The sequence below is a fragment of the Corvus cornix genome, chromosome 13 (genome assembly GCF_000738735.6).
Source record: "Corvus cornix cornix isolate S_Up_H32 chromosome 13, ASM73873v5, whole genome shotgun sequence".
Classification (NCBI taxonomy): Eukaryota; Metazoa; Chordata; class Aves; order Passeriformes; family Corvidae; genus Corvus; species Corvus cornix.
The window spans coordinates 5214885-5232367 of record NC_046343.1 but is presented as its reverse complement, the minus strand read 5'-3'; the positions used below and the strand labels follow the sequence as shown (position 1 = coordinate 5232367).

The window sequence follows — 17483 nt, the reverse complement described above, 5'->3', positions numbered from 1 at the left end:
TTCCCTGCAAAATGTACTCTCAGATGGGGTGGCTTAATTCATAGAAATCCTGGTTTTGTGGTGCCACACCTGACCATACTTTGAATAAACTCACTAGCACTTTGCTTTGGAAAGAAATACCTCCTGCTTAGAGTAATTCCAGCACTATGCCATAAATCCAGAGCTGAGCTTTCTTCAGGCTGTGGCTGAAGGATCTGTTTAGAAATTGTTCCAACACTAGTTTGGAGTTGTTTCAACGGCTGAGATTTAGTTGCTTTGGTCAGTTGTAACTTACTTGAAACAGTAATTGGAAAACCACATTTGAGCCTGTTCTTCCTGCTCATGAAGACTTTTCTGCTTAACTTCCACTAAAGGCAATTTTTCAGTGTCTTTTCCCTTCCACGTGAGCTTTATGGAGCTCTTTGAGTATCTTTCTTCATGAATGGTGTTGGCTCTGGGGGAGCACCTGGTCAGTGTGGAAGGAACAGGCAGAGGGGAAGGGTGCTCTGGGAAAGTGCACATGGGAGTCATCCCTAATGCCATCCCTAATCATGGGAGCCTGATGGGAATGAAGCCAAAATGTTCTGCATCAAATCTCATTGCTGTGGCTGGGATGTCCTCTCAGTTCTTGTGCTCTTCCCGTTGTATCCTCTCTTCTCGTTTTCTGCCTCTGTTTCTGCAGTCATGCAGAGGAGCTCACAAAACCTGGAGTTTCCATTGGAAAGGAAGGGCTCTGAGCTTTGCAGGGCTTTGTTTGGGCTGAATTTTACGTTAACTGTCACGGTCTGCAGGCAATTTCCTCTGCGTGCACAAAATTCCTTCACGAGCTAGAAACCACCTGACTTCCCTTTAGCTGTCACAAATAAATTCATACCTGTGGGAGGAACTAAAAGTGCCTACAGAGCTCATACAACCTCAACATTGGCCTCCAGAGGTCTTTTCCCAGTGGGTGACTCCCACAGCTGGCCTGTTCATTCAAATCCATGTCTCCTGTGACTGATGGCTGCAGCACCAGAGATTATTTAGAGGTGTCTCCTCACAGGCTGTCCCGAGGTTCTGGATGGAGCCTTCTGCAGGGAGCAGTGAGTTAGCTGATTGCTACTCTTGCCATTTATAATGTTGTTTTAGTGCACCAAATAGCTGCAGAATTCTAGCTGTGCTTCATCAGTGTCTCCCTCCTTGCCTGGAGAAGGGTATACACTGTCCTGCAGTGATCCAAGGCATTTGGGGTCACCTTCCTTCACCCCCCAAGGTCTCAGCTCAGCTTTTCCTGCCCTGGGCCCATGACCTTTAGAGGCAGATGCTACCAGTAAGGCATCAGTCAGAGACATCTGAGGTGAAGAAGCAGAGGAAGAGGGAGATGATGGCAGTTGTGGACATGAGACCTCGTAGTGCAATTCACAGCATAATCCCAGATCTGTGCACACAAGGTCATGGTCATATATGATCTGTAATGCTGCATTGCCTTGATTTTCTCTGCTGTCCACACAAACCTGAGTCTGTACCTGAGGTCTCAAAGCAAGGTCTGAGGCCAGAGGAAGAAGTTTTCACACATTATCTCCTTACCTATGTTGCTCTGGACCAATATGTGTAACCAGATTTAACTTTATAGGACTGGTGCTGCTGGTAGGTGGCTTCCATAAGAAAATGTTGCTGCAGATCCACAGCTGGATACTGGGATCCTTATTAAGATGATGAATTAGCTGAGGAAAATGAGGAGAAGGAGGGAGAGCAGATGCAATAACAAAAAGTTTGAGGCTGTGAAGAACTGACAACGATGTGTTCTGTACAGACTTTCCCTGAACCTGTGGAATCTGGAAACATTTAATGTCAAGTCAGAGAGAAAAAGGGCAGCACAAATATCTTCCCAGGAGGGGAAAAAAAACAGGTCACTTGCCTTTGCTGAGGGGTTTTTTTCTAACTTTGGATGTATTGAGCTGTGTAATAACTTGCACATATCTGGAAGCAATGCAGAGCACAGCAATCAATAATACAAGCAACGATAATCAGGTGTTTCAGCCATCTGACACGAGCAGTCTCCAAAGATAATTCTCTCCCACAGGACACTGCTGAACATAACTTCAGTTTATTCCTAGCAAAAAAATAAAATGCTTACCTGCTGTGCAGAGACAAACCTTGCCAGCCGTTCTACTCCTGAAAACTGGAAAGGGATGGAGGTGCAGGGAAAACCAGTGGGAAACACCCGCTGGAGCTGGTGGTGGCCAGCAGACAGCTGGAGCAATCTGTCACCCGTCACCAGTGTCCTTAAAATCCTTAGAAAGACCTCAATAAACAGCAAATTTGCCTCTCTGTTCAGCAATGCTGGGAGAACAGAGGAAGCACAGAAGAGTGTGAGGCTGCATTTCATGTTTGTAAAGGACAAAGGATCCTGGCACCAACAGACACAGTGAATGTGTCGCCATCACCTTGGTTCTTGAGTGGGTTCAGCTGCAGCATGAGCCCAGCCTGGTCTAATAAAGCTGCTCGTGAAGGAGACAGCACTGAAAATTCCCCCTGTCCCTGTGTGGAATCAATCCAGATCAGTGCAGCCAGTACCAGTTCCAGGTATTTGTTGTAGAATTACAGAAAGCTTTGGGTTGGGAGCAACCTTAAAGACCATTGCTTCCAACCCCCTGCCAGGGGCAGGGACACCTTCCCACTATCCCAGGCTGCTCCAAGACCTGTCCAGCCTGGACACTTCCAGGGATGGAGCAGCCACAGCTTCTCTGGGCAACCTGTGACAGGATCTCAGCACACCCTCAGGGAAGAACTTCTTCCTAATATCTAATTTAAGACTACTCTCTGTCAGTTGAAAGCCTTTGCCACAGCAGTTACATGTCTGGTTAGGGTGGCTGTTTTTCTTATTCTGTTAGCCAGATCTCCCTGCTACCAGCCTTGCAATTATATATAAAAAAAAGAAATTAAAGTAACCAGAACTGTTAAAAAGTAAAACAAACACAAGCTGGGCTTTAGCCACTTGTGTGGCCACATTGCCAACCAAAAGGCGGAGAGGCGCTTTGGTGATGAGACACAATCAGTGCTGAGCTCTTCCCTAACAGTAATACCATCATTCATAATTGGCTGTTAAAATGAGATGCTTCTCAAGCTAATAAAACCCAAAATTCCTTTCTCATTCAGCATCACCAAAATGACATTTATGTTATTCAGGATTGCAATCCCCTTCCAACCCAGAGCAGTCAGCAATGGCACATAAATTTTTATGCCTGTCCAGTACAAGGCAGTGCATAAAAGAGAGAGGGCATAAATTATGTAATTGATGTAAAAGTTTTTGCCATGCCCTCCCAAAAAGCAAAATTCAAAGCAGGTGGTGATGGAAAGTTCCCAATTCCATGCCTCCTGTTTGGAACTTTCCTCCTGGGAGCTCCCACAAAGCTGGCTTGTGCCTGCACTATAAAGTCATTCACTCTGCTGAGGAGTGTATTAATAAAAAGGAGAGAAACAATGATTTTCAGATGGCAGAGTATCAAATAATCAATACTTCTCCTTATTCACAAGCAGAAGAGTGGCAGATAAGGATATATACCAATCACAGACACAATGTTTAATAAAACATCTTGGTCTTTGTCACTCTAGGCAGTTTTCTGCTACATTTTATAGGTCACAGTCCATGAAATTTCATAGGAGCTTTCATATCTATTCTTGGTAGCAGAATATGACACTTATTTGTTATTAAACCATATAATTTAGGGAGGATGAAGATACTTTATCCGAAACAACATGTGAAGTAGTCTTTCCAACAATGATTTCTCTCTAATGTATCTGTATTTTGGGACCTCTGTATAATCCTGTGAGCTTCTTATTTGTTTTTCTAATGGGAAATGATAGAGGAATATAATTTTATAGTGATTGTATGATAAGAGGCCAAGATACTTGTTAAACTCAGGTTACAACCTTTGCTTGTTTTTTCACCTGCTGACCCAGACTGTCACCACAAAAAGCTGTCAGCTTTAATCGTGAGAAACATGAGCAGTGGAGAGTTAATCGTGGTAAGTCAGTGCTGAGCACTGATCCACTCCCAAACACCAGGGAAGTCAAGAGAGGATGTGTGGTGGGCACAGCTTTTATTACTTCTGGCAGCTGCAGGAGGAGGGAAGATTGAGTGGGAGCTGGAGGTTGAGAAGGATCAAAGATGGGGAATAAAACGTGGGGAAGTGTCTCCTTTTCTCCAGTCCAGTGGGTTTGGAAGAGGATACGCCTACTTTTATTAATCAAACATGTCCTTGATGTTTTGGTTGTAGTACATTGTCCCATAGGCCTGATACCTCTTTTGGGATGCATAGGATCTGCTGGCTGTAAGCTAAACTTCCCATATGTATGGTTTTTATATGTAAAAATCCTTTGGACCACACTTGGGAGACAGAGGGGGAAGGAGAGAGAGAAACGTGCAAGAGAGGAGCAGAGTGGAATGCTGGATCTGTGTCATTAAAACAGAACACAGTTGTGAGCCATCGAAATTGCTGGTTTGCCACAGCTTCAGTGGTGGCTTGACAAGTCACTTTTTATCCCTAGGTCCATGTTACTGGAAAGGTATTGCCCCACTTCAGCTGAGGAGCAAGCCCTGGAGGGGTCAGCATTGCGTATCCACGGACAGTGGTCATTCCTGCAGCTGTCTGGGGCACACAGCAGCTTGCCTGACCTTCAACTTCTCTTAATAAAACCAGAAAAGACACTGCTATGTGAAAGCCCTCAGGGCTTGTAACCTCACTGAAATAATCTATTTTGGGGGAAAAAAAGCTGTAGGGATTTTTTAGCAGCCCAAAACGTGTGAGGGTCTGCAGATAGCGGTAATAATTCCTGCTCGCTCAAATCGCAAAGCACACTGCTGTCAAAATTTAATCTGGGCTTTTTGGTGCATAATCATATTCCACTCATTCTCCTCCATCCTTTTGCTTGAGATAAATGAACCCCTTCTGTGCCACCACCAACCCAGAATTCATAGGCCACTATTTTATACCCAAGCCAACAAATGTAGGGAGTGGCATTTTATGACCCGTCTCTCATTCCCTGCCTATGATCAGCAGCATTTCCAGCATCTGTCTCTCAAATTTGCTTACAGCCTTCCATTCAAAATGAGATCACAGAGGTCACTTTATCAACCAGCATCACCTTTTTTCATAAGACAGGCTCTGGCAAGAACAATCTTAACTTGGCAGGGAACTACCTGGGAATGGCACTTCTTGGAATGGGAGAACCTCTGGCAGTGTCGCTGCTGAGCTGTGCGATGGCTCTGATTTTTATCCCTCCAAATTCAGGTCTTTTGGCAGCAGTTCATGGAAATCTGTCTGGGTTCGATCTCCACGCGCTTGGAGAGACCCTGATTCCTCCTCTGGGGCTGGAGGTGAACTCGCAATGGGAGGAAGAGGAAGTAGACAGATGGGGTTTCATTTTTGCAGCTGGATTGGAAAGCATGCTAGATGTATAGCCAAGTACTTGTGGTTTTCCTGGATTTTCCTGGTCTCCTCTTGAACTTCTTATGCCTTCTACCCACGTGCATTCCCCTTACCTATAAAATCCCCAAAACAGCTGTGAGTTAGGCTAGTGTTGGAGGTGCTAGTGTTACTCTCCAATCCTAGTGATCTCAGTCAGTTTTTTGCTAAAAGGTATTCTTCAAACCATCTTTTTTTCAGGGAAAAAGAAGTTTACCTCAATCCTTGCAAACTTCCACAATCCCCCTATCTTAGAAGTAATACCTTACATTTGATGTGGTTTTGATTACAGATGTACCTGTGCAATTCCCTACCCACACTGTGTTTCTTATACACCTTTCTAAGCAATTATAGGCTAAATGAAGCTAAATCCCTCATCTTAATAAAAGTTACAACTTTCATGTCTCAGAGGTGAAATGTATTTTGGTACAGTTCTGCTCTGTGCCAGTGGATCTGTACAGATATTAATCACACATTCTTTACAGGGATTTGCTATGAATGAGCAGGTGTATTATTATATTGTACAGGCAAGCAATGAATATTACAGTGAATAGTTTCCTGTTAACACAGAGCATCACTGCCTCTCTGTGAGCAGAGAATGACTTAGCTCAGAGGAACATCTTTCATCTGTGTAAATGGTTTACTGGGGGGCATTGCAGATAGTTCTGAATAGAATTTTTTTTTTTCACAGAAGCTGAGCTACAAGGATAACACAAGTAATTGCATTCTCTAGTGCCTCCCAGTGCTAGACATGTTATCTTCAATGGAAAAAAAAATCAGCTATTGGCAGCCTGGTGGATTTAGTAATTGTAACTAATAGGGTTGTTTCTCTTTGCCTGTCTTTTAGGATGGAATGGGGAACCTGAGGATCACGGAAAAGGGTCTGAAGCTTGAAGGAGATTCAGAATTCTTGAAACCTCTCTACGCCAAAGAAATCCGATCAAGACCAGTAAGTTTTTGGGAAAGGAATAAGCTTGTTTCTGTAGCCCTAAAAGAAAGAAACCATGAATTGGCAGGGTGACGTGGTTACTGGATAAATTGCTTTGGCCATTGGCCTCTCTATGCAGATGCAGTTTGGGGAGCGAGGCAGTGGGTGTCCTTTGAGGACTTCATGCAGATACTGTGTGCTCTGGGCAGTTCCAGAGTTGATACCATGGCTCTGGTTTGTGTGAGCCACAGTTACCTCAGGACCTCTGAAGTTTCACCCTGTCTTTTTGCTTTCTTTTGAGATAAATCCTAAACAACCCTCAACTGGAGGACTTGTTATTTCTGAGGCAGAGGGATGGCTGGCAGTCCTGAAATCCAGCTCGTTTTTAGCCAATTACATTTCTTCTGGATAGTAGGGAGGTGGTGGCTTGGCACAGGGGCGTGATCTGTTGTTCATTAGCACAATTAACCCATATTGTGTGCTCAGTCCTATTCCATGTTGGTTTAAAATTATGTGTAGTTAAAGTTCGATGCTGCTTAGAGTGACTGCTTGGCGAAAGTGGCAAGAATGTTAACTACTGGAAATGAGAAAGAACTTCAGTGTGATTGAAATAACATTTTCATAGCAGCACTTTGTTGGCTGTTGGTGACTTTTGCTCTTTTTCATGTAATCCTCTATGTCCTGAGCAGCTTTAAAACAACTGAAACAACTACAGAGTTTCCAGGATCTGTGTCAGAAGATATCATCTGTCTTGTTTCCTGATTTAAAGTGTTAATTTGAATCAGATACCAACCTTCCCTTTTGATAACAATGGCAGATAGCTAATTAAATAAACTTAACATCCTTTTATCTTAGCATTTCAGTGCTCTTGCAGAAATTGGAACTAGGAGCACAATGAACTAAACAGCCAATACAATACCCCATTTAATTATTGAAGGTTGTAACCTCTGTAAGATGGCTAGGAATTGATTTGAACAAGCATAATCATTCAGGAAGAAAACTTAATAAGAAAACCTTCATATCTATAAATGCTTTCAGCCCTGAATTAAAAATAAACGTCATACACCTTTTAAGATAAAATATGTGGGAACCAGGTGCAGCAGTTGGTTTGATAAATAGACTGACAAATTGCTACCTACATTTCTTTTTCTCTAGTTACATTGATGGAAATAATATTTGATTGCTAAAAGAAGTGAGAACTACTTATTGCTACTGGGGAGTTTACTGTTTTCATATTATCATATTGATCTACATTTTAATATGTCAGGGGGTGCAAAAGGTGTCCCTTTCCCAAGGCTGTGAAAGTAATTTCCACGCCATTGACAGATTACTGAATGCAAGGAACAGGAAGTGTAAGGTAAGGCCTGTGTGTGTTCCTTGCTTTCTCCCCCATCCAGGATGGGTTTTGCTGTTAGATGGAGGAGGATGTAGACTGCAGAAGGTCTGATCTGCACTCTGAGGTGCTGGAGCATCCCTGCTGGCTTCAGTAGATGAGTCCTGAAAACCATATCAATCAGATAGGTCACACAAACCATGCATGTAGTTCCTCTGACTCTTGGAATAAACTGGAATAGCCTGTGCTGGCTTTCAGGTTGCTCATGGTAACCCTGGAATTATTTTTGGGCTGGGGGCAACAGGAGAGATCTTACTGTGTTCAGACAGCCTCTGCTTTCTTGCGCTGTGCGTGACTTTGGCCTCTTGAAAGCAAATGGAAGGGTTGCAGTCAATCAAAGGCTTACAGTTACAGAATATTTTAAAATATGGTTAAAGAATCAACACTCGATCTTTTTAAAGAACAGTAGTATGACCCAGTGTTGTCTTGGAGGGAAGTGTGGTAGCAGGTCCTGAACCTGCTGAATATTGTTAAAATAAAGTGCCAAACTCAGCGCTCAGTAACAGATGAACATCCATACTAATTCTAGAGTGATCTTCTCTGGGTTTTCAGAAGTGCATAATGCAGCTTTAAATATGTGAAGAGTAACAGAAACAAATATGACAAATAACAGTAAAGAGCATCCCAGAAATAATCTGACATATACGATTTTTCATATGTTTAATTAAACGACCTAAGAGTTGTGTACAGTAATAAATAATGGTTTCATGTAAACTCCAAAGACTTTTAGAAGCTGGTTATTTATAGAAGAATTTTTTTTTTTTTTTTAACTCAACAAATTTAACTTCAGTATTGTTCTGTGTAGTGGATGAAGGAGCATTGCTGCTGCCTGGAAAGGGCAGGGAAAAACCACTTTTCAGAGTCCCATGGCCTGGGATTTTCCCACTCGCGTGTCTCTGTGGTGCTGCTCCCCCATGTGCTGCAGAGCTGCTCGCAGAGCTGGGCAACCCCTGCCAGAATATCTCCAAAATAGGAATTGTGATTATTCTTGAAAGCTTGGATTTGTCACTGGTGCCTCTTCTCTGCTGCATCTCTTGAATCCCAGGAAGTTGGTAATTAAAATTACACATGGACTTGCTTTCCTAGGAGCTCTGCCTTCTGTTTAATGGCAGGTTTGGATTTCCACTTAAAAGTGGATTTCTTTTTCAAATTGGTTTGGCTGGAAGATCAAGGGTTGGAGAGGAGGAAAAGCCCTCAAAAGTCATCCCAAGAGACTGCTGGGTGGGAACCTCTGAGCTTCTGTAGTTTGTGCCTTAAAGAGCCCTGGTAGGTTCTGTTCCCTTCATCACCTCCCTTCATCAACTCACCTTTGTCACCTCACAGACAGAGGAGCTGCACTTAGATGTGCTTCTCATTGCAGCTGAAATCAGAAGTGTTAGCGGAAGGGTTGGATGGATGTGGTTTGGTCCCAGAACAGAGAAGTCACTGACATGAACTGAGTTCTTAAAGCTGCTTCCAGCCAGTTTCTTTCTGCACCTGACACCCCCCAGATTTGCCTTCCTTTTCCCTCACCCCCTCAAGAGTGACCCCCCAAATCCCTTCTGGTTTTATACAGAGATGGAGGTCTCTGTTCCTGCTGTTATCCATCCTATTCCTGACTCAGTAGTACTGGCTTTGTAGTATGGGTTAGGAACCTGTTTTCAAGTATCAGAGCTTGCAAAAAAATGTAACCTTGTTATTTTATAAGCCTAAAGTTTAGCTGGAGGTTAATGAACTGGTGGCGGCAGTGTTTGCACCCTTGTAGCCCTGTTTTGAAGAGAAGAGATGGATGTGTTCCCTTTTCCAGGAGTGTTCAGAGCATCCTGAACTCCCAGCTGAACATATTGCACACCAAACAGTGTTTTCCATGCCACTTGCATGGAACATGAGCATCTTGCTGCCTTTAATTAAGAAGATAACTGGACCGTGAAGTATTGCTTGTGTAAATAGAAGTGATTTGTACTTAGTCAAGGAGGTGCATTAGGAATTCTCACATTTCTTTACTTGCAGATAAATTATGAAGATTATTAAAAATTGGAAGGGTCATCTATAAACCCATCTGTAGCTCAGCTGCACTGTCACTCTCAAAATGTAGCTGTCTTTCTAACTGCTGTAATTTATTGTGGACTATCGTGTGAACCATCTGCTTGCTTGTAAATCAGACCAACTTTGGCTGAAAGTTGTACACAGCAGTGGAAATCGTTAATTTTATGTCCCGGAAAGTAGTGGCAACAGTTTAGGGGACTTCAGTCTTCATTGCCTGGATTGGAATAGAAATTTAAAACTGGAAATTTTCCTGCCTATGTTGAGATGAGCTGCTAAGAAGCAAGTTTCTTGAAATTTAGAGTTAGCCCAGATTTAGCTTTCTTAGTGCAGTTGGGGTGTTTTGAAGCTTGGCACATCCAGGTCTGTAAGTAACTTGAAAGGGGCAAGACACAGAACAAGCTGTGTGCATTTTCCATCCTGATAACAGCAGAAATAAAATCCTGTGCTGTGATTACACAGGAAAATCCAGTGAATTACTTCTCTCAGGAGCTGTCTGACAACCAATGAGATGATAATCTGAGCTTTAGGAAGCAGAGAAAGACATTGCCATGATAGGATTAGGATGGGTTTGCCCTTTCAATGTTCGTTTCAAGTGCAGAGATAGAAAAAAATAAACTCAGTTTGCAAATGTTTACACCTGGGCTTTATTTTTCTTACACTGAGTGCTTTTAAGGCAAGAATATGGATTTGCCTGACAATTTTGACTTTGCTTCAGTAAAAAGCACTTGACTGGGGTCCTGTCCCTTCAGGTCTCTTGCAGACTCTTCCATTGATGGGTCTGGGAACACAGAATTAAATGTGGGCACCAACCCTCCTACCTGGGGGAGCTCCAAGATCTGCTGTTGCACAGGTAAAAGGGATGGCAAAATTCTCTGAACAGATTTTGAGGAGATTTTCAAGTATCTTTATAAAGAGATCTCTTAGTGTATGTAGCTGGTTTCATGTTGAAGGTCTGCTTCCCATTATTTTTTATCAGCTGGAAAAAGAAAGAGTTTGAAAGAAAAATCCTATGCATCAAAGAAAAAAAGCCTGAGGCAAAGGACTGTGTCTTTTTGTTATTTTCCTTTCTTTGGGGGATGTTAGAGGTCCCTGTCCTACGCAGTGTGGCAGGGAGTGTCTCTCTGAGAGCACCATGCTTGCTCAGGTTGTTGGAGCAAACCTGCCCTCATTTGAAGCCATGCAAAATAACTGGTGACTCCAGAGGAAGGAGGACTGGGGCTCTCATTAACACGTGTCTGGAACTCTGCAAGGGCATTTGTTTGGCCTGGAAAATTCACAGTTGTGAATTAGGGCTGATAAGTGCTGTTCCCTTTACTGGTGTTTAGTAAGTTCTCATCAGCATAAAAGCTAGACCAGCAAGTGCATAAAATACGCTTCTCTGTCCTTTACATTTTTCCCAGTGAGTATTTGAGTGATAGAAATGCTAAAGGAAGCTTTTAAGAATGATAAATAATTATTTTGCCAACGTACTCGTCTCACTGTGTTCAGTTCTGGAATGAGAGTGCTATAATTTTAAAGCACAGAAGCACTTCTGGAATGGCTGTATTCTTTTGTATTATTTGCTCTGCAGGGCTGCCTGCCTCCAAGATAAAAATACACACTGCAAAACAATAATCCATGTATTTGGATTAAACAGTGACATGTGCCCGCAGTGGGGCATACCTGCCTCGTAGCCATAAATACATATTTATAAGCAATATAACATACTAATTTGGATAAAAAGGGAATGCAGATGGGCAAGATAATTGCAACTTTGTATGAGGCTCAAACTGTGTAGTAGAAATGTAGCTTTTAGATAGATAGCATGAAAGAAGGCTACTATTTTTTGAGGGAGGAGACAAAATAATTCCTTTTCTTCCTTTTTCAAAGTTCACAGAGAAATAGAAGGATGTTGAATTAGTTCCTGGTGATTTGGTCTAGCAGAGTGCCTAAGGGTTTCAGCGTGTTCACTGAAACCTTCACAGGGTGGAAATGAGGAAATGCAGATTGTCTCACCATGCTGCCATCACTCAGCTGTCCCTGCCTGCTCCCACCACCTCTGCAGCCATTGCTCCTCCCAGCATTTCACTGTTCCCTTAGGGACTGGTTCTTCAAGGAAGAGAGGAATCTTCTTTGCATAATATGACACATCTGAGCCTGTGAGAGCTCCTGCCAGCTCAGGAGATGTTGGCCTCTGGGGCAGTTCAGCTGCCACTGTAGCCTCAGGTAAAAAAGTCTCCCACTACCCAAGATCGACTTCTGCAGCACCTCCTTGGACTGCATCTTCATAGCTTGGTGCTCCTTGGCTGATTTTTGGTCCAGAAGTTGGGATGAAGAAAAGAACAAGGTTGCTGTGGATGGCAGAGCCAAGACAAACAAACTTCTTGCAGCCATGCCTGGCCATCTCCTGTCCTCCCTGTGGTGTTTGTTAATCATTCCTTGTGGCACCACTCGATACTGTGTTAGATTCCAATGTGCTTTAGCCATAGATGTGTCTCTCAGCTGGGTCAGTTTGAGCCTTGTTTGCCTGACAGAGACCAGCAGAGAGGAGAGCTGGCAGTCAGCGGGGGATGCAGTGAAAGAACAAGTTGCAAAAGGCATCATTTTGGCAGAAACGCCCTCACCTGATGTACAGATATTGTTGCCATTGCCATCCAAAGCAGATTTGCGTCTGTGGACAGCAGTAGGCTGTGAGTGTCCCGTGGGATTTATAAAACTGATATGCTCTCCAATAATAAATTTCATCCTGAAGCAATGAAATCCAGAGAGTGAACTACTTCAGTGTGAACCTTGGCTGCCCCAGCGCCTTGGGGGCAGTTAGTGGCTCTGTGATATTTCCAGTGTGCTGAAAAGGTGGAAGTTAAGTAAATTTTACAGCAACTATGAAAATATTTCCCTTTACCTTCATAGTAAAATCGGTCAGAATTCTCTCAGCTTTGAATTTTGCAGGGAATTTTGTAGGCTGACTGAAGGGCTGTGTCAACATCAGAATTAAATCCTGCTCTGCCCGTTCCTGGTGGTTTCTGTAAGGAGCTGGTGTGGTGTGCCTCACATTGAGGGCACAACAGGGAACTGAAGTATCCCACCAGCTTCCAAATCAGAGCATCCCAAAGATGTGCAAGAGCAGAAGCCCTGATGTAGAGAAACTTTCAGAAATAACTCCACAAGTTGCATTTCAAAGCAAAATCTCGTGGAGACTGCCTCTGGCATTTTAAAAAGGATTTCATTAAATGTTGCTAACTTGTCATAAGATCTCTTAAATGGAAGGGTAATGGCTCATAACATTTGTAAGCTTTTTAATTTCATGCAATATGAGCAGTGTAATCAACACCTATTAAAGCCAATCAGCTGTGCCTGGTGGGCTACCTACTTCAGCTTTTGTTTATATTTGTGTTTTGGGTACACCTCTGACCTAACCCCGGGAACCACGTGTTTGTGGTTTCTTACCCTGACCTCAGGGGAGGGTTTATGTCCAGAAAATGTGGTATAATCATTGCAGAAGTATCTGACCCCATAAGGTGCATAAGCACTTTATAGCCAGCGTTTTTCACCGTCTTGTCAGGGAGTTTGGAGTTGATGTGGACAAGTTAACATCTCTGGAGCTAAACATGAAGGAGACAGAATTTCCCAAATGGTCTCTCAATGTATTTTGCTTTGACAAGTGAAATTTCTCGCTCGAGCCGCTTGTGTGAGGGGAGAGAAACTGTTCAGATCATGTGTTGGTTTTGCTGTTCCGATCCAACTCCCACCTCCTCTTCATTCTAAACATTTGCAGCTGGACCCTGTGGCAACAACAACGAGTGATGGGCATCCCAGCTCAAAGTGAGCTCTGGGCTAAGGCTGGGTGCTCTGTGGGCTCTGTGCATTGCATTTTTGCCATGATCCCAGAAATCTCTTGTATTTCAGCTGTGAAAAGGAGGACAGTGGGGCATGGAAAACACAAGCGACTCTGTGGGCTGCAGTTATCTCTCTGAAGTGCAAAGGCGCTGACTTTAAGGATTTACCACGTCTAGACATTGCTGCTGACAGTCAGGATTCTGGCTGCTTTGTAGAGGCTGAACTACAAAAACAACTTTTTAATACTAAAAATGAAAAAGAAATGAAACTTGATATGGCATGGGTAGAGGGAAGACAGAGAAAAAGAGAAAATGGAAAGACAAATAGGAAGATCCAATTATAAAGAAAAATGATGTTTTTCTCATGTTTCCAAGCGGCCTCAAGAGCAGAGCTTTGTCACTTCTTACCACAGGACAGCAAACACTTCTGCAACTCTTCTGCTGATCAAAACTATTTTGGCAGGAAAGTTATGTATTTTATAAGGCAGGAGTCGACAAGACAAGCTGTGCAGTCATTGGGAAGTGCAGGCACACAGAACTGGTTTTACAGACAGCTCAGTTCACGTGTTCTTTGATCTACAACAGGGAAGCAAAGTCAGATTTTCCACGTTTCATTTACCAGTTGCTATACTTGTTTGATTGTTTTATTTCTAAATAACAGATGTTGTATTTGGAGAAAGAAGGACACAGGTAAAAACAAAAACAACTTTAAATTTGCTCCTTTTCTTTTAGGACAAATTTATTGAGGATCTTGGGAAAACTAATTTGCTGCTCTTGAAAGAAAAAGTACCATTTCTTTGGCTTTTGACATCTTCCTGGTTGGAATATGTTTCATATAGAAGCACATGCAGTAAAAAGTTGTTCTTCTTGGGGGGTGGTGGAAGAAAGCAGTTTCCATGGTGTCTGGTTTTTTGTTGTTTCTTTTTTTCTTTATTTACTCCCAGTTTTCAGTATAAAATGTTACATGTCCATTGATTTCCTTCTGATGTCCTGTAATTCTGAGTCCAGTGGGAATTTTAGGCCTGCTTCCAGCGTGGCCTTAAAATTTTCTGAGGCAGATTGTATGAAGTACTAGCAGGAGTCTGCTCCTCGTTTCCCATTGAAGCAGAATAACCTATGGAACAAAAAGAAAACCTAAAGTGCTTCAGCTCACAGTATTTCTCCCTTGTTCATCCATCAAGCACAATCCTTGTTTGCCATCCTTACATAAAACTGCTGGAGATTCCTCACTTTCAAGCCTTAATTTTTTTGGCTGAGCATGAGTAGAGCTAAAGCCTCCTTGGCTTTTGCCTTTTTACCTCTGAGGTTCCCCAGGGAGAGGGAACCATCCAGTGCTGCTGTCATCCAACTTCCCCCAGAAACATCCCTTCTAAGGACAGAGGCACACCTTCCTTTGGAGAACTCTTCTTTATGATCTGCAAGGAAAGGATTTATTTAAAGTTTATTTCAAATGTAGCAGTGATTTGTAAATCACTGTTCATGAAAATGTTGAGTAAATGCCAAGATTTCCACTGTGTCTTAGTCAGCGCAGGTTACTTTGTTGGATTCTTGATTAGTAATCTAAAACTAGGCAATTAAAATTGCTTTTATGATCTAAGCTTTTTATTTTTTCTCTTTCTTTCCAGCTGCAGGTTGATACTCTGCTTCTAGTTCCTTTTTCTCCATGAGCAAAACAATGTGATTCCAGTGGTTCTGTCTTGTGATTTAGACAAGGGGCTGATTTGTGATGGGGCATCCAGTGAATAAAAGTGGTGAACATTTCAGTTCTGCTTCTCTGCTGAGCAACCAGCAGCAGCTGCAAAAGCTGTGGCACCAGGAATGGGTGGTTTCTGATTTGGGGAGAAGCTTTGCTGTTCACTGAATCATCCGTGTTGCTCATCTCAGTGCCTGGGAAATCTTTTTGAAGTGCTAGTGCAAACTGAGCCTTCTTGGATGTGATCTGACAGGACTGCAGCCCAAGGCAGCACAGATGAAGAGTAAGATGGGTTTTTTCCAATGAGAAGCTTTGTAAGACATATTTAAAAACAGAGAAACAAATAAACTGAAGGCAGTGGGTTGATTGAGGGGAAAAGAGAGGTCACTTGTCAGACAGATCAAGCATCACTCTCCAGAAAGGATTTCAGTTTTTTAGCCAAAAGCTGTTGTCTTCCTTTTGATTAGGTTGATCAGCAAGAGTGTGAACAATCCTTTACTTTTCTTAAAAACCTGCTTTTTCTAGGTATATTTTGCAGGTTAGGAGTGGGCACAGCTGACCTTACAGCAGCTGGTATTTCCCTTCAGGCAGATTCACTGTTGTGTCCTACATGCAGGTGAAGCCACCCAGTGAATGGCCAAATAATCCATAATCCAAATGCACACTCATTGCTGTAAAAGGTCGAGAGTACCTTGAAGCTCCAGCTGCTTTAGAGTCTTGGTGTCCATGGTTGGAAGGCAGTGAGTTGATGGGATGAGCCAGAACAAGGTTCCTCTGCTGCTTTCCGTGGTTGGGTGTTCAGAGCCTGTACCCTCCAGTGTTTTGCAGAACATCCCTCACTCTTGAAGTGAAGTAAAGGCCACACAGGACAGTGGCATTCGTGTTGTCACAGCTGCTGCCTTCAGAAGCACCTCTGATTGCATGTCTGCTGTTGCTTCAAGCCAAAATATTTTCTCTGTATTCTGCTACCTTTTGAAAACCCCAGCTCCTCCTGCAAACTGTCCTTTGCTCTGTGTTTCCTGAAGAACCCAACTGTTATTTATAAATGATGAGCCTTGATGTTGGTACACAGCTGGGAGAGCAGGAGGTTTTTTGTTTCTCTCTGCAGCATTATCTATCGTGCAGCACTCTGGGAGGTGTAGCAGAGGTGAAGCAGAAGAAACAGGAACACAGGAACACACAGGCAGGACCGTTCCTGTGCCCTTTGCTGGTAGGAGTCACTGGTTGGGTGTCTTCACTGATCAGTTCTGTTCCTCCAGAGTTTGGAAAGGACTTCAGGAATAAAAACACCAGCAGAAAAATGCCTTTTCAAAATGGGAGACAACAGACAGGCTGAGCCACCCTGCTGATCGCCCAAAGAGTAATTGGGGTCCTTGGCTTTTATATTCCTCCCTGGGCTCTGTTTTACCTTCACACATCCCATTCTCTTTGGCTGCTTTTGCCATTACTCACCATTTCCCCAGACAACTTTCCTGCCTTCTTCCAGGCATGGAAAAGCTCCCCAGTGGAGCTGGTTAGGGATGTAATTTTGTTCATTGGACCTGTACCACAGCAATACCCTGCGCTCTCTCCTCTCTTCCCCTCAGAGCAGATACTCAGGAGTGTCTGTTGAGTTGCAGCCACAAGATACAGCCAAATCCCAACACAAACATCCACCTCCTGCAGTTGTGCTGCTGAGCAGAGCTTTGCTGCTATGCTCTCTCTGTAGGTACATGTGTGCAGTGTGGCAGTGTTCAGCATGATTTAGGATCTTCCCTCCAGATCAGCCCAATTCCACGTCCCACACTTAACTGCATCTCTCCTTTTACCTGTCCAAGTGCCCTCTCACCTTGGCTGTTGGACATTCAGCCTCTCCAAGGCAATGGAGGTTTGTAGTTTTTCCTCTCTGAGATGGTTCCTGTCTGACATTAACTCACACTTGAATTGCTGCAGCTCTGCATCTTAGAGCTTGGCCCCTCTGCTTATTGTTGTAAGGAAGACTCTGTCGGGTCATGCAGACGCATAAAGCATCCTTCTTAAAGCCAAGTATTGATCATTTCAGTAGAAAAAGCAAAGTGGTTGTATAAGAGCAATTCAAAAAGAGTTTGTGCAAATGTTTCTGTGACCCCATAACCCTGTATCGTAACTAAAGCAGATCAAATTACTTTGGTATCAGAGGTACAGTCATAGGCCCAGCCTTCCTTTTCTGTCCTTCCCCTACAGG

The 17483-nt window shown here is 43.2% G+C and overlaps 1 protein-coding gene across 6 annotated transcripts in view; it reads left to right on the top strand.

The window, feature by feature from the left end:
- Positions 1-17483, top strand: part of SGCD (sarcoglycan delta) — a 308053-nt gene that overhangs the window by 231261 nt on the left and 59309 nt on the right. For all 6 annotated transcript variants that reach the window (XM_039559778.1, XM_019286107.3, XM_019286105.3 and 3 more), the window contains one exon: positions 6274-6375. In XM_039559778.1, coding sequence (XP_039415712.1) covers positions 6274-6375 — 102 coding nt within the window. The remainder of the gene's footprint in view (positions 1-6273; positions 6376-17483) is intronic.